This window comes from Pyxicephalus adspersus, chromosome Z (genome assembly GCF_032062135.1).
Source record: "Pyxicephalus adspersus chromosome Z, UCB_Pads_2.0, whole genome shotgun sequence".
Lineage (NCBI taxonomy): Eukaryota > Metazoa > Chordata > Amphibia > Anura > Pyxicephalidae > Pyxicephalus > Pyxicephalus adspersus.
In genome coordinates, this window is record NC_092871.1 from 83,117,684 (window position 1) to 83,135,753 (window position 18,070).

General features: G+C 38.8%; 1 protein-coding gene across 3 annotated transcripts in view; it reads right to left on the bottom strand.

The window, feature by feature from the left end:
• Nucleotides 1-320: 320 nt before the first annotated feature.
• RABGAP1 (RAB GTPase activating protein 1) overlaps nt 321-18,070 on the bottom strand; it is a 113,772-nt gene continuing 96,022 nt past the window's right edge. For all 3 annotated transcript variants that reach the window (XM_072431357.1, XM_072431355.1, XM_072431356.1), the window contains exons 20-26: nt 15,035-15,127; nt 11,522-11,632; nt 8,122-8,226; nt 7,432-7,515; nt 6,464-6,535; nt 5,138-5,338; nt 321-4,251 (exon numbers count right to left, since the gene is read on the bottom strand). In XM_072431357.1, coding sequence (XP_072287458.1) covers nt 4,129-4,251; nt 5,138-5,338; nt 6,464-6,535; nt 7,432-7,515; nt 8,122-8,226; nt 11,522-11,632; nt 15,035-15,127 — 789 coding nt within the window. In that variant the 3' untranslated portion in view covers nt 321-4,128. The remainder of the gene's footprint in view (nt 4,252-5,137; nt 5,339-6,463; nt 6,536-7,431; nt 7,516-8,121; nt 8,227-11,521; nt 11,633-15,034; nt 15,128-18,070) is intronic.

Consider the following 18,070-nt stretch of genomic DNA (forward strand, 5'->3'; position numbering starts at 1 on the left):
ACCTTACATATAAAGAATGGCTAACCAACATCTTGGTGCCATTAAATACCTCCAGAAATCTTGTCTATGCCTTGAAAGGTCATAGCTTGGTGACACAAGGTCCTAACAATTGTAATGTTTTGACTGATCAGCGTAAACTGCTGAGGTTATAACTAAAGCAATGGAACCTCAAACAGCTATAGCTTTTATCCAACATTCAGTTGTTTTCATAACTTTATTATAAAACAGAATGAATCTCCAACTTGCTGTCATCCAAACAAGGCCACATGCCGTTGCGACAACACAATCAGCACCACGTACAATGAATCAGAAAAATTCAGTTGTCTAATTTAATAGTATTTTTTATATATTTTTAGTTCATCGAGTATACACACTGTACCTACACCAGCACTACTTGCACACTTTTGAAGTAAGAACAGTATCATTTCTATTTTGTTTAAAACAATAGAAGACAATGGTAGCGGGTTATGTGGAGGAAATCTTTAGCGGTTCATGTTATGTTTTTTTTTTGTTTGTTTTTTTTTTCCCCCCCCGATATAACTTTTACAGTAGCTAGCATTAGTACAGAGACAGAGAAAAAAAATAGATATACAAAATAAACCAAACTTTGATATATATACACAAACCAGTGCCTTTCAATGTAACCTGCTTACATGTTAACGAATTTATCACCGATGCAACAGACGCCAGTAAAATGCAAACAAGTATAAATTAAGAAAAAAAGAAAACAAAAATACAAAGGTGCAAAACTGCCATTCTGTAGCCGACTTCTACACGACAATGTAAATTCAACGGAATGACACGTGCTTTGTGTTTAGCACCTAAAGTGCAGATCCCACACTGCGATAAATTAGCCCCTAGGGCTTGTTAGGAGCGGCTGAGTCGCGGACACGTGCCAAAAGCTGCAGGACGAATGTGGTCACAGAAGCCGTTGGGGTGTTTGATGAATGCCCGGAACAGCCCACAATAATGGGTGGGCACCTGGAATTAGCTGGAAAGTGCCAATGACCTACCAGCTCACAGCCAATCGGAACAAGCCCTAAAAAAGGCAGTGATTCAGGAAAGCTGCCCAAGAAAGGAGGGCAAAAAGTGAATGATTAAACCCACCAAAAAAAAAACCAAAAAACAGCTGGATATTCTTCTGGATTCCTGCATTTCACTGCAGCTGTCCCCTCGTATTTAGTGCTCAGGAAATCCACTGCTCCATTGGTGAAATCCAGTGAACTGCTATCCAATGCGTTGTGGCCCTCCAAAGCCATGAAGGGCTTAATCAAGAGCATAGTGTAAAGAACAATAAAGCATAGTAAACTCAGATGGTTTGTGGATTCTCCATAGTGCCCATTCTGAATTCTGATAACTTTGACCCAAAAGCAGACAGTCTACGGGTAACAGGTCTTATGATTCAGGTTGTAGCAGCCAGTCACATTTAGCTGGACTTTTTGTAATTTTGTAATGCTGAGCAAATTCTGCAGTTGGGTGCTTGGAACATACTTCAGCATGGCCTAACATAACAGGGCAAACTCTGCTTTTTACTGTATGTAAAAATCTGCAGTACTAAAAATTGTAAAGTAAAAAGTTGCAGGTAAAAGCTCAGAAATGCTTACTTACAGTCTTTTCTTTTTACTCCCAATTGTGCCTGTAAATTTGCTAGCAAACGGATGCATCTAAAAGAGTCCATCCGCCTTACCATAACCCGTATCTCCTTGAATAACATAGCCCTCTTCTCCTCTGAAAGAGTCTAACTACAGTCTGTACTGACCCAGCTCCTCCACCGTGATTTAATTACATAACTGTTTCTGAAAACGTTTCTGTAGACAGCTGGGAGGGGAGTGGAATGGCGGAATATTCACTTGACAGCTTTGATGATATCACCATGGACCACCAACATTTCCAAGAAAACAAATCACGTCGCCAAAACAATCTTCTTTTTATGAAAAGTGTAATAGGGTGCAGCGTATCAGGGAGAAGCCTGAATATGGAGGGATGTTTATTAGGATAGAATAAAAAAATTTGCCAGAATAAAAAAAGATTGCATTGTGTGGCCCGATTCATTTTCCCTAACCTTCTAAGAGTTAAAAAAGCTCAGCTGGGTGTTTTGCACCCATAGTTGGTCTGCGGAATTTACAAGGTGGTAGCCTACAAGTGCCACTACTTTCCCCTTTTGGTTCAATTTGTAATTTTGCACTGGTAGCCAAATAACAAATACTATTACCACCTGCACTAGACTACCCAGGACAATCTCCCATCATGTTCTTGAACAATTAGAACATCTGCCTTGAAACTTTTTTATTGTGATTGCTTGATGTGTTCTTTTTTAATAAATTGTATTCTTTTTAGGTCGTAGAAAACCCCTACTAACAATTTATTGTGGGGGGTCAGTGTAAAAAATGCACATTGCATTAGTGCTCAACACGAAGACTCCACTATTGGGGGTCAGAATTTCAGCTAAAAAAATATGCATGGTATCATGCCAATCACTCCTCCATGAGGCTATGCAGACCCCACAGAATGAAGCTAAAGGAACCCCTACAAACCCCCCGGAGGATCCTTAGGGTTTAATGGAATCCTAGTTGAAGATGGTTGGGTTATTGTGAGTTAACAAAGTGAACATTAATGCTTGATATATTCCAGACCCAATAGGATTTAAGAGGCCATCAAAAATATAGAACAAGTCAAGGTAAATGTGAATAACTACTACTGACTTCACCATGACCTGGGTATATCAGAACCACCACAGACATATATTTACTTGCTTACCATGTCCCATTGCACTATATAATAATAAAAAGAACCCAAAGAAGTTGACAAAGTCCGTGAATAAAAAAAAAATCTTCAACAGTAGATGTGACATGTGAGACCAAAATGAACAAATATTGTAAGAAAGACAAAAAAAAAGACAAGTGCTCAAAAACCAACGTCAGAGAGAAATGCACAAAGCTCCTTTCAGTGCTGTGATGCGCCCGCAGATAAGAAGGAATGCAGACTATATCAGGACATTTGAATATTTCTCAATGACTGTTATAGTATCTGTGGACTAACGTCACAATGGAAGCTGTGATTCACTCCACACAGCTTAATAGTGTAGTAAAGTACTTTTGCGGCTGCAAATAGTCATCTGTTAATATGGAACTGAAAGTGAGAGAGTGAGACTGTATTATTCGATCTCTCGATAGGACAGAGTATAAAGGTAACAGTCAAATGATTTAAATGTGAAGCTGCTAAGAAAGGCCCCTTTGTCGTGTGATGATTCTTTCCAAGTGTATATAAGTTAAGGGACCTCCCAGCTCTGCGTTTTGCAGTAAGGATGAAGCTATACCTTCACCTTCTTGTTTTATACTTTCTAAGCTTTACTAAAGAAGAGATTTGCCCATGAGCCTCATATTATAAGGATGCAACTTGTTTATCTCAGTAGTAGAAGGATCCAGCCTCCCCTAAAGAAGACCTTTTAACCATTCCACACCAAAGGAGTTGGTAGCACAAAGTTCAGGAATGCACCTCAGGATCTTTAGGTAATACCTCAAGTTATGACCTCAGGATTTAAAAAAAAAAAAACATGGATGGCAGCATTCTGAAACAAAATGATGTGCAATGATAAAGGGGACGCTTACTTAAGGGGCTAGCCGTCAAGTGAAAAACACAATATTGATTATTAACTGGCCACTGACAACTTCTAGTCTTTACACCAGGATTCTGCTATATACTCAGAACTCTGTTCCTTGATCTCCCATGAATTTGCATACAAACAGAATCTCAATACAAAACCTTGTTTAAAAAGGTTTCCTGACAATGGTTATTAATAAAGGGTAAAATGGAAACTCTACGTTATCAAGCAAATCTTGGCGGGTTGAAGAAAGATCACTCGGCCAAGGGGGTTCGTCTCCACCTACCTAATTTGAATTAGTGTCAGTTATACAAGGACTATGGAAGTAGGTTGGCAAGGGCCATAAGTGCTTTACTGCACAAGTGACTGACAAGCATTGACCAACTACCATCCTTTCATGCTGCTCTCCTAGTCCTCTTACATGTAGGCAAACCAAAATATCTGGCCAAGGAAGGCAACAGAAGGTATCATGTTTTCAGAAAGACAGATATTTTTTTTTTTTTTTTTTTTTTACAAGAGTCAGGCTGTTAAGAGGTCTCTTTCCCTTGTACTCCAGTGGCTGTTTTTATGGAGCTGATGGTTCTGTTGAACCAGGTCTTCTTAGCTGCTTGCACTTCATTTAGAGCAAGGCCAAGATGATGTTCAAGATCCTGAAAAAGAAAACGCATAAAGGGGTATTATTACAAAGACACAATGATGCATAAAATACATTTATTAGTAGACAATACACACAATTGTTGAATGGACTAAAAACAAAAGCAGCCTCTGCTCCTCTAACATTTGGAGTGAGATTTCAAGATAGCAGTAAAGTGCACTTCACTGTTCTCTTTGCTGGAGTTGAAGATGTATCTGAAAACCTGATACAACAACAACAACAACCTGAACAAACATCTCCATCTTTTTGTAGCATTCTGTGAATCTGTAATGTCGCCACTTCCGATGCTTCTTGAATATTACTTCATCAGTAGGGAGGGGCAGGTTTGCCAAAAACAAAGCTTTGCACGTTTAACATGGCCGCCTTTATTCAACAACACAGTGCCGAATGAGGCATAAGTATGTTATGAAGAAAAGGTTCAGCTGCAGGTTATACTAGTGAGAAGCCCTCTGCATCTGCTTCCTTTTTGAGATACCTCCTAAAAGGTCTCCTTATATCGGTTTTCTTTGCTAATGTTGATGTTATTAGTGGCATCCATACTTTAGCATGTTGTGACTACTCTCTCCAATGCACTAACCTTTAACAGCTGTCAGACAATAGGAACTACTTAAAATCTTGACAAACCAGCAATAAATGAAGGTGTGTTTTGCAAATCTCAATGCTTTTGACAAAACAGTTATAGCATCGTAAAAAGGCCACCCACAATCTCATGGACAAAATCTCATGTCCATCAAAAGTCACTAGCAATGGAATATCCCCTTGGACTCCTCAAGAACAAATTAGAGTCAGCCTACCATAACTACATGCTGTAATAAATGCTTGAAGGTTAATTACTGGCTGGTTCATAAGCCCAGCTATGTCCACTGTCACTGAGTGTTTACCTGTATTTTACACTCGGCCTCTACCAGCTGAAGTTTGGTTTGAGCCAATTCTAGTTCCATTTCCCGTAATTGGTTCTTCAGGGTCTCCTTCTCTTCATCTGTGTCCTCCTCGGTGGAGTTGTCTTTTGTAGCACTGACCAACTTCACTTTTCCCTCTGTGTTGAAGAATTCTCTGCAGCGTTCACATCCTTCAACCTTTTGCTGCATTGTAAGATGTGAAGAAATAATAGAAATGTATAAGAATTAGCTGAGAGGCAGGGAACAAACACATAACAAAGAAAAACCTAAAACCTTGGTGGTGGGTCTCTAGTTAGGAGTGTTCTCCTGATCAAGCACACCTGATATGTACAAAAACACAATCTTAAGGCCTAAGTCAGTAAGATTTTGGCTAGCAATAGGCAAATGTAGTGTATTGATATTGATCACAGTTAATGCACAGGTGTAGTTGAAAACCTTCCACCATGTACTTGACCGCATCCTAATCTGCATTAACCTACCTTAAAGTGGATCGTTCACCTTTTGTGCCCTTATAACTTCCCATATAACAACTCTTTCTACATTTGTATACTTAGCTTACCTACATTTTCACATAGCTGTATGTGACCTGAATGTCCTTGAAGATACCTGTGGAAATGCAGAGCATGCAAAATCTTGCAGCAAGTAGATACTTTATACTCCGATCCATTGCAACTTTTTTGTACATTCTTTTCAAGCTCCCAGCTTATGCCAGGAGGCACGATGACATTACTTGTGCAACCTAGGATTGTCATATGCTCCGTAGAAAGTTTTTTGGGTCTTTTTATTTAACAAAAGCCATTTGTCTTGAGGGAGATGGCAGAAAGGTGGACTTTGTTTGCCCTAGAAGATCTGCTGTACTGCAGCAGTTTGGTATGTTGCATAGGCTGTTCCAAAACTACTTAAGACTTTTGATACCTTTATTAAGAACAGAAAAATATGTTTTAATATTGTTCTTTTCTTTGACCTGGGGAGGTGGTTTATAGGATTTGTATGATTTACTACTGAGAAATGAAAAGACAACTGGAAAAGTAAACAATAAAATTATTTCATTTCTTTCAAAGGCTTTAGCTCTTGTGGCATGGCTACAGCATGATCCTGATCTTTAAAGGAACTGGGGACAGACGGGAACACAATGAAATTCCTGATACATGCAGTGACCGACCATCATAAAAGACAAAAAAATGAGCAAATTCTTCTAAGAGGATCAGCTGCCCTGCATGTCCTCAACATCAGTGAACATTTTCAGATTTATGCTGTAAACATCTGAAGGCCGAAATCAGCTGAGGTTCAACAAGGCTACAAACTTACCCGGATTTTCTCAATTTCAGCTTTGTTCGATGTCTGTTGCTTTTCCAGTCGCTCGCTCAGCTGGGAACAGATCTACAATTGAACACGTTTGTTTTTAAGAGGGGAAAAAAGTGCTTTGATGACTTACAAATCTAAGGAAAAAAACATCTAAAAACAAATCTTTGCCTATGATCAACTGAACAGTTTGTCAATCATATGTCTGTATATCGTAAGACTGCTTACAGAGAATAACCTACAGAATGTGTGAGTAATATTTATTGATCAATATTTATCAAATACATTTTAGGTCACAAGTAGATGGACCTCTCTACCCTACAAATTTTTGAGTTCAGATGTTTGCAAAGAAGAGATCTATTATTGCTACAGCATGCAGTGATTTTAAAAGCCAACTGTGCTTTTTCAAAATGTAAAAATTGAAAATTGAGTGGCCTGCACTAATACTTGATCTCAACCCCACTGAATACCCTTGGGATGAATTTAAACTCTGAATGCTAGCAAGATCTAGTCCATGGTTCAACATCAGTACCTGACCTTGGGTGAATGGTTGCAAATACTAACTCAATTACCACAATCTTCGAAAGTGTTCCCAGTATAGTAAAGACAATAATAATCTAGAAGTTATTTGCTTAGACAAGAACTAAAATGTACACCATTCAGTTTAGAAAAAACAAAACAAAAAAACAGCTTACTCTAATGCACCTCCGAACAATTTGATCTACATCTCCCCACCCGGGTGCTTTCTTAACTTATGCAGTTCTTCTTTATTGTATGCAAGTCATTGTTGTGTAAGGATACCAAAAATAAGAGAAGAATATTGTAAATACTATACTAACCATTTTACCATATCAAACAGTATAGCGGTTCAGGATAAGAAGTGCAATAAAAGGTTAAAATACTCAGAATTCCTATATTCTAAAAAATTACTTTAAACACCTTACAGAAACTCAGAAAATCAAAAGGCAAAATACCTGTTTGTAATCTCCAATGATGGAGCTGTTTTTCTTTATCTCGGACTCGGCTTTATCAAGTTCTCTGCGGCACATTTCCTTTAGCTGTAGAACAAAGTAAAAGATACAGACTGAATAAATACATAATTAATTATCATAAGTTCATTATAATACAAATTAACTATTACCATACACCCAAGTCAAAACTGCTGTATCATACGCACATATCATAAACCATTTGTTTATACTTTATGGCCAAAAGTATGTAGTTAACCCACGGTGATTGAGTTCTAATGTTTCCAGCAAAGTGTACTCTAATGCTAAAAGATTCAAATGCTGAAGACCTTTTTCTGTTCCAGCATGACTGTGCAAAGCCAACTCCATAAAGACATGGTATGAGGAGTCTGCAGTGCCCTGACCTTATCCCTAATGCTATTTTGTCATCAGGGCCCAAATCTTCACTGGAATCTTGTGGAAAGCCTTCTCAGAAGACCAGAGGATAATATAAGCTCAAAGGGCAGCAACTCCATATTGCCTTTGGTTTTGGAATGGGATGTCCAACAAGCTCATATAGATGTGATGCCAAGATGTTTACAAACTCCTGGCCATATGATGTCATAATATATAAGATATGTGCAATTATTTGAAAGAATGTAAAGCTGGTGACCCTTGTCATCAATGTACAAGTAATCTTTCAATCAGTTGACCAACCTGTGCAGATTCTTCTTCCAAGCGTCGCTTTTCTTCTTCTGCATCAATCAGCTTTTGTTTAGTCATCAGTAACTCCTTATTGAGAGCATCTGCCTTCTCTTCTGCCTGATAAAACAGAGCCCACATGCACCAAGGTGAAAATATATAATGTAAACCATATTTTAAATTGACATTACAAAAGGATTTCAAAAATCTTCCTGAAAGGTGCTAATAAAGATATTGGAAGTAAGGTCTCTGTGCAAACAAGGTATTAAATCCTCACCTTTCCCCTGCTGATCACCTTGTGCCTAGAATTTTTAAGCTTTTTAGGAGCCTAAAATTGCTAAATTTTAGGATATAAGAATTGGTCTCTATATAGAATTAAGAATTAAATCAAAAATCTTTGCACTTTTTATATAGAATACCATCATGTGGTTCTGGAGTTTTGGATCCTCCTGGTTATGAGTCGATCATCTTATTTTGACTGGTGAGTGGGCATTAGGGGATGGATCAGAAAGTAAACAATGGAGCAACCAACATTCAAGGTTTTGCATTCCAATACAAGTAAAAAGGAATGCAAATCCTGCCTGAATCAGGTCAAATACAGGTAGAAAAGAGGTATTGACATCTGTCAATAAACTTTGAATGACGTTAAATGGGAAAATCTTGGAATTACTGCAAGATATCTGAATTTCGACAGGTATTACAATCTTTTATATTCTAAAAGTGTATGTTATGCCAATTATCTTTCTGGATAAACAGAAGAAGGATATGAAGGGACCGTAGGGCTATGCTGAATGTCCTTCTAGCTAGAAAATGAGGTGGGTTCTAACGTGCTTCAGCTTCTCATGCACATTGCAGGAAGCTCACAGCTTGCGCTAAAATAAGAGGAAGCAATTGTAGTCCAGGAAAGGAGCTGGTACTACTGCGCAAGACTGAAGGTAAGGCCGGAGGTCAGTTTAAATCTCCTAAGTTTGGGTCTACTTTAAAAGAAGAACCCAAACAACCAAACCATAAGTATGTCTGCTTGCGAACAACTTTCCTTTTTATTTTCATATTTTGTTCTATAACATACCAGTCAATAGAATTCATCTTTGTTACAATCTGATACAGCTTTGAAAAAAAAAACTGTCCCTTTGATTGGAGATGAAAAACGTGGCATTATTCAGCAAGCTTTTGATAACGGTTCTGTTTGCCTTGTAAAGTTAATTAGCAGACCGATACCCAGAATGACTCCATGTTTTCTTTGTGTAACTGTCCATTATGTACGCCTTTCGTTACCAAGGAAACCTCGGTCTTTGTTATTTGTAAAAAAGGTCTGCTATCAGCCGCTTTGGAATCTGCTTTTATTGGTAACACAATGGACGCGGTGTCTAAGCGCCCCATTGCAACAGTAAAAAAATGATACTATCTTGTCCCAACACAGACACGGAAAAGATTTATTTTCTAAACATAAAAAATGACAGAATTGATAAGGATGGGTTTAGGCCTGAATGTGAAACCATCTGAATGTGTTAGCACTGATTTTTTAAAAAAAAACATGCAGTTAAGTTACTTGGCTTCCCCTAAAATTGACCTTGGACTGTGGTAAATGACATATGATTATGGTAGGGACATTAGATTGTGAGCTCCTTTGAAAGACAGCTAGTGACATGACTATGGACTCTGTACAGTGCTGCGTAATATGCCAGAGCTATATAAATACTGGATAATAATAATAGTATAGTGTTGCTTTAGGAATGCAAGGTGAAGTTTATCATAAGTGAAAAAAAAAACAAAAACACACACATATAAAAGTGCTACTGATAGCAGGCATCAAAATTTAGGAAAGCAATCTCAGCAACTAAAAACTCAGTAGAATAATCTATTTTACGTGCACCAAATGCCTTTGTACATAGCTTTCCTGGGCATGGTCCTCTCCTCCTCCTGTGTCACTGTCTGTATCTGTCTGTCATTTGCAACCCCTATTTAATGTACAGTGCTGTGTAATATATTGGCGCTATATTAATCCTGTTTATTAATATTAATAAATGTAGAGGTCAAATTATCACTATTCTGTATATGACCTGTGCAGAAAGCAGAGCTGTAGGAGGGGGTCTGTTGAAACCTACAGGGGGCGGATACAAGACCAGTCACCCTGCAAGGTTTCTTACTGAATTACTGCACAGAAATACACAACGCTTTCCAAGAGTCCTAAATATTCATATAGATGTATGAAAAAGAGCAGTCAGATTACGCATGTGAAGCAGAGCTTTGGGGGGACCCAGGAAGTGCATGACTAAAGACGGAAGTGGACAGATACAAAATCAGCCACCCTGCACAAAGAAAAGGCAGCGACCGGTCTTTACTACAGGAAGCTCAGGCCCAAAGACACAATTTTACACTAGATTACTGCATTATGGAACCGATAGCAATTCTATTCTGCCAAAATATATTCTTATTATTCTGCTGGAAGACGGAAGAAATTATGTGAAGGGCTGGATAAATCCTGCAATGTTGATCCCTGGAGACATGCTGGCACAAAAGGCTGTTGGTAACACACAGCGGGTGAAGGCAGGTGACGGATTTTTATGCTGGTTGTGGGTTGCTGTACTATCTATATGACTGGTAAGCCTCTGCTCACTTACTGTTATACTGTATGATGAAGCATGATGAAGCATTGGAAAGTTTTACTTTAAAGTTTATTTGGGCTTTATTGACCCTAGTTATTGGAGTACAAAATACCAATTTTAACACAGTGATGAGCAATATAGGTCTAAGTATTTGCACAAGGCTGCTTAATATTACCTTCATAGCAGGGAGATAACCACAAATCATGGATCCTCCCTAGAAACCTTTAAAGAAGTTCCCCTCATCCATGGTGACCCCTGCAGACAAGGGATCTGGCCCCAGGAGTCATAACAAATGCAGCCACCATAAGCCTTTTACTAAGGATTACAAGTATTTTATCCTCCCCTAGCTCTGGAGGACTGCAGCCCTAGGCCCCCCGGTATCACTCACCTTTCTTCAGCTTCTGAGGGCTTTTGCATGGCATGTGAGAAGTCTCTGAGCAGAACTGAAGTGGCAGCAGGCAACTACATGAAAGAGAGGGATCTGACAGTGGGGAAGGTTACTCCTTTCAATTCATACTAAGCACTGGGGGTTACTGGTTGAGTAGCAGCTATTAAAGGAGTAATAGTGGGAAGGTAATGGGAAAGTCATAGGCCCCTGCCGAGACTGGGCCCTAAGCAATGACTTATGTGCTTTGTGTTAATTATCTGGAATGGAGGGAGGCAGGGTAAGAAGTCGCTGCCCCCGGCTAGAACTGGGCCCCTGGCAACTAGGCCTGGGCTTTACATTAACTACCCCATTTTGCACGTTTTATCAGGGTAACACAAAACACAAGCAGCATATAGTAAAAGATGAAGGAAGATGTTCTTACATTATCCAGGTCCTTGCGTAGGGCAATCTTGCTGGTAACCAACTCATGAGCCAGGTCATCATTCTCTTGCTCCAGTCTCATGTTTGCTTCTTGAAGCCGCCTGTTTTCACGCTAAAGAAACAAAACACAATTTCCATTTAAAGTTGTTCTCAGAAACAAAGCAGAAGTCAAGAAGACACAGAAGAAAACATAAAAGTCACAATGCATTGTACAGTCCAATGAACCATGATCTGTGGAATGATTAAACCCTGCACCAGTGACCACTGTATAATGTGAATTCAACCTGAACCTCCAGATTGCTTCTTTGACAACCTTTGGGAAGCAAAAGATAAATATTAACAAAAAGGGACTTTCTTGGGAAAAGTGAAAATCTTCCATTAGGAATCAGTGGCATTAAGTGTATAACCTTGCAACAGGGGAGTGCTTAATGCTGACCTTCTGACCTTCGTGCTATTCACCCCATTGATCTGCCCTACTTTCTGAGCAGAGCTGAATAGTTATTTACAGCCCCTGGCTCATTTATTTCTAAACAAAAATCATAGAACTAAATTTATGTACATCTTACTAATAAACTTCTATTTGCTACCTTTTATGAAAAGCGGCGAAAGTGCCAATCGGGGTGATTGAAACAAATACAACTGATCTCTATGGTGGCCTTAGGTGTTCGCCACTATCCAAGTGGCAAACACTATTTAGCGAACTGCAATGGGATAATCAACAATATAAATGAGACATTAGTAGCAAAACTGCATGTAAATAGTTGAGAAGAGGCAATCATTTATAAAAATAACTATTATGTAAGTAATGGTCATTTTGGGGTTGCAGCAATGTCAACAGTGTCATTATTTCTGCAAAAATGACAGCAGAATATAAATGCATTTACACATAGGTAGGGAGACATATTTGCCTATTACATGAACTGAATCTGCCTTTCAGTTCTAACAAATGTTAGGCTTTTTGCTCTCAATCCTGGACCAGTTCTATTCCAGGTTTGCTGGATCACCCATATTCTCCAGTAATGTCTTGAATAGGGTTTTATATCTGGGATATGTTTATTTCCCAAGTGGTTGAACTTGATGGACTTATGTCTTTTTTCAACCTAACCTACTATGTAACTATGATAGTCTATCTTCTCCAGTCTTGGAGAGCTTTAAAATCAGGCCTAATGTATTTAATACTGGGAGTCATCGAGAGCACCTTCCAAGTAATATATAAAGCTCAGTGTGCAATTTATTAAATGCCTTTACAAATTAAAATATGTGTACATTGTATATACACCACACTTTCCCTTTAGGGTGAAGTCCTTTAAGTTTCTTCAAGCTCTTTCCTTCTCCCCCACTTGTATCTGGTGCAATAATATACCGTATATTATTTGCAGATTGTGGGTCTTCTAATATCCATAAACATTGCATTCAATATGTGTGCGTGTCTCATTGCAACTGTTTTCCTGAAAGTTCAATAAACACTGCATAAAAATTTGCATATGTCTGCATGTATTTCCCTAATCGAGAGCAATGTCCTTAATGTCCCTTTCCTGTCTGGATTGATAAGCCATTTGTTCCTTTATGAATGCAACGGCTGTAATAATATCTGCTGTGGAGGCACACTGAACAGCTCGCTTATGGTAATTACGCATCCGTTATAAGAAATGTTTACATTTTAGAAAAGAACATTTGGATTTGTAAACTGGGAGTGAAACATAAAAACTAACATTGATCATGACAAATTTAACCCGTCATATAAAAAAAAAAAAAAAACTACATGCAAATCCTAAAGAAACACAATACAAAGCTGAAGTTTGATTTGATTGTATTTGGCCCTGGTTTCTCTCCAACTTCCCCCTTTACCCCATGATTACTAAGAGTTTATCACATTCTTTATTTTAGTGATGTCATCACCAGGTCTCTGTTCTTCTCTTTCCAGAGCGATATGGGTGGTTGAAGGGGCTGGGAAGACGCTGTACATAGCTTTTGGAAAAAATCCATCACAACACCCTAATGGTTCCTCAAAAGAGCATTCATGCAGGCTGTACTTGCATGCAGACTAACCCTCATAAGATGTTGAATCTCCATGATTAAAATAAATGAATGAAATAGGTGGCCAGGGGATAGATAATGCTGGACCTCCTCCAGCCAAAAATGAGGCAGGCTCTTTCAATTGCTGCAGCTTTTAATGCATTTAGTAAGAACAGTATCCAGGTAAATAAGAGTTAGTTATTTTAGTTCAGGAGAGGAGCCTGTACAACTGTGGGGTTCTGAATATCCAGAAATCAAGTCTTACTGCAGGACAAGTTTTGTCTAGTATCTAGATTGACCTATTGGCATGCTAAGGGTGACATTCTTCCCAATGGCCAGCAATGAGGAAGAATTCTTCCCACTACCAGGCTGATATACTGGGAGCTGTTGATATAAAAACTAAAGCAGTGGTTCCCTAAAGACATTAAAGTTATAAAGTTACTTAGTTAGATTTAAGGGGTCTCACGGGTATTAGCTTATGCAAATGAAGTTGACTCCTTTTTCTCCAATCAGCAGCTGGGGGCGAGTCTTTGACCAAGCTGTCCTGCCTACATTTGCTGACCTGGCTAAGCAGTCTGCAAGGGTCCTAAATCTGTTGGAATATTAATGAAAATCTTTTACAAGAAAAATCACATCTGTATCTCAGTGGTGCATTTAGTGGATAGCTTTTAGTTTTTTCTTCTCTAAGATGGTTTTCAATTCTGTTAAGTGATAAGTTTAGAATGCAACGGCCTGCCGTGTACAATAAAAGATGAGAGGCCTAGCAAGCCTATACTGAGCTGTACAAATTCATGTGATGTGTGCCTAATGAGCTCATGTTTCAGATCTGCAATATGGAACAAACTCTGGTGCCTGCGCTTCTAGAGTTACAGACGTCATAACAAAGATACCAAATCTATGGATCAAAGCTGGCTCCCTGCACAAAGCGGCATCGAGTCTATTCTCTCTCATCACAGAGAACAATGGAACATAGCTGATCAATCAATTATAAGGGATAGAAGTCCAACATTTCACAAACACTGACAAAGTTAAAATAAATCAGGTTCTTCATAGTTAGCAATTCTGACCCACAAAATCATCTGACCCCTTGTGCGTCCCCAAAATGTTTTTGGTTTAGTTTTTGTAATGACATGCAAGGTGTCTAGCTGGCCATTTTTAGCAATTAAAAATGTCTGTAGTGGTCTGCACCTCCCTTTATTGAACTGGTGACAATCACAAAATGAATCCAAAATTCTGAGTTGTCATCAGAATAGAAATGGAAGCAAATCTTCCAAGTGGGATACTTGTTCATATAACAAAGATGGCATCTCCCTTGCATTGGGAAGATCTCCTGTTGTGTCCATGGGACAGGAAATGAAAATAATTAGGGTACAGATGGCATAAAATTTAAGCCGGAAAGCCTTGGTAACATTATTTTTTTCATTTTCTTTTTAAATAAATGAACATCACTAGCCCACAATAAAAACAAGGCGATCGTTTCCCTTTTTTTGTCACTTACCTCGTATCTTTCAACAGGGTCCTCCTGCTGTGCCTGTTGCTCTCTCATCATGTGGTATTCCCTCTCGTACTTTTTGAGTTTTTTCTGACTTATCTGAAATAAAAAAAGAAAAAAAAATCAAAAACAAAGTTCTATTGATAGCAGGTTGGCTCAGTGGTTAGCACTCTGGCCTTTGCAGCACTTGGTCTCAGGTTAGAATCTCGACCAGGACACTGTCTGCATGCCGTTAGCGGGTTCTCCCTGTGTTTGCGTGTGTTTCTTCTGGTAATCCCACAACCCAAAAACATGCAGTAAGGTTAATTGGTTTCCCCCAAAACCCTAGACTGTGGTAAATGACACGATTGAGGTAGGGACATTAGATTGTGAGCTCCTTTGAAAGACAGCTAGTGACATGACTTTGGACTTTGTACAGCGCTGTGTAAAATGATGGTGCTTTATAAATACTGTGCAATATTATTATTAAAAACAACATAATTTAATAATAGCAAACTAGTTTTGTAATACTGAAGTTACATCTGCTTATATTTCACCTCCCATGGTTACTTACTTATGGTTATTTACCCCTCATTGACATGTGTTTAATACATACCTTATTTTAGGCCTAGTGGCATCTTCACTGGATCCCTGTCTTCCAAATGTGATGGTGTCCGACCTCATTCAATCCAGATACACAGTGGCAATGCAGGGATGCCAACGTCATTGCGTCAGGGCTGTTGGTTGCAGAGGGCTGGCCAGTGCAGGGAGGGGACTGAAGAGTACCTAAAGTATCACATGACCCACTTATAATAATGATATATGACCATATGGTGATTATATGGAATAAGTGTGTTTGGGGGGGCAAAATATACTGCCAGGAGATCCTGCAAAAAGGGTGAACTAGAGGCTAACCCTAAATTTGGCTTAAAAAAAAAAAAAAAAAAAAAAAAAAAAAAAGGCAATTTACCGGAGTTCCAAATGGCTTTAGTTCACAGCAGCTTGCTGCACTGCTGTGTGAAAGCTGGTGCAATGCTAAGCACATTCAGACGCATTGTAATGCAATTGCAAAGCATAGTTAGGTTGAAAGAAAGACATAAGTCCATGAAGTTCAACCACTAGCGAAATAAACATATCCCATGAAATGGACTGCTGTGCATAAGAATCACATACAAGCTGAAAAAAAGAAGGAAGCACCATGATGTGGTCCAACAACCTAGCACACGTGTATTGTGTGCAAGATAATCTGTGTGATGTGAATGGGCCTTATTGTGTCTGTAAATTACTAGCAAGGGTGTTGAGTATCATTAAACAGATTGGAATGCAGAAGTCTAATCGTACACAACTTCTAGAAGACAATACCATGATTGGTGGTATTAAGTATGTAACATACAGCACACCATTCAATGTAAAGGGTTGTAAATTACGCAATGTACCACACAGCATACAGAATATGGAAGTCTGCACAGTACTTCACATACTGTATACAGTGGAATGGTTAACAAATACAGAAAGGACACATTTGCTAATATCATGGCAAACATGGAGCAATTATGGACAGCTTGGTGGCTCAGTGGTCAGCACTCTGGCCTTTGCAGAGCTGGGTCCAAGGTTTGAATCACGGCCAGTGCATTATCTGCACGGAGATTGCAGGTTCTCCCCGTGTATGCGTGAGTTTCCTTCGGGTACTCCAGTTTCCTCCCACATTCCGAAAAAAATAAATTATGCAGTTAGGTTATTAGATTGTGAGCGCCTTTGAGCGACAGCTAGTGACAAGGACTTTGTACAGCACTATATGTCAGGGCTATATCAATACTGTGTCATATAAATAATATTTAGTCTGCAACTTATTAAAATAAGTATTGTGATAAGTTGTGGCTAATTCCCGCCATCAATTTCCAAACTTTTCGTTCAATATACTGCAAGTATGGGGTACATGTTGGGTAGGGGACCCTTTACTGTTTCTAAAACTTCTTTGTCTTCCTTTTTGTCCTATAATTTATCTCATAAACCGAGAGGCTGAGGGTGCACCTTGGTAGAAGTATAAGCAGGGCATCCGAATATTGTCATTGAGGGCGATACCTTCAATTAGCCAGGGTCTAATAATACAACATTATTGGTAAATACATTGGAAAAGGCCTTTACTAACGCATAAGCTAAACATAAGGATAACATAAAACTGTATTTTGTATGTGCTCCCATGTGCTAGACAGTACAATAAATCAATTTTATGAGATTAGTGTGCCTTTATCGGGATCGCAACATATGACCTAGCAGACTGAATCGGAATTTTTGTCTAACTCCATATAGCTATATCATAGAAAATGCAGCATTTACTTTAAAAATATATGTGGGAAATTCTGAGAACTTGTCACGTTGCTAAAATAAAGCAGATAAGAGACAATATGCAGTAATCTACAGGATACTTACAAACGTGAATCAGCATAGAGGAGTAGCCACTGAATGCAGCTTTCCTCTGTCATACTGAGCAAACAAGACAGGATATCCTTAGTTGGAAACAAAACCTTTTGCATTATTAACCACTTTCCAGAATAGCAGAGTTGGCCTACACAGCTTGCATGGAAGGCATGGCTGAGCAAACAATTGCTGATGGTGCGTACGGATCAGAAATGGTTAGAGACGGCCAAAGTGGATGCAGGAACAACAGTTACGGATGGGTCAATGTGGCCGTTCCAAACACGGATTGCATTTCCAAAATGAATTACAATGAGCAACCAGATTTCAATAGTTGTCTTTTTTATGAGTTTTCTGTTGCTTAGGGTAAAACAGGCAATACTTCCCTCAGAAACACACGGACAATTATTTTATGTTGCACACATTAGAGCAGCATTTCTCGATTTTTTTTAACATGGGAAACCCTTGAAAAACTATCAGGGAACCCCGGCTATAATTACTATATCCACAGCTCACAGTATACAGTTAGGTCCATAAATATTTGGACAGAGACAACTTTTTTCTAATTTTGGTTCTGTACATTACCCCAATTAGTTTAAATGAAACAACTCAGATGCAGTTGTACTGCAGACTTTCAGCTTTAATTCA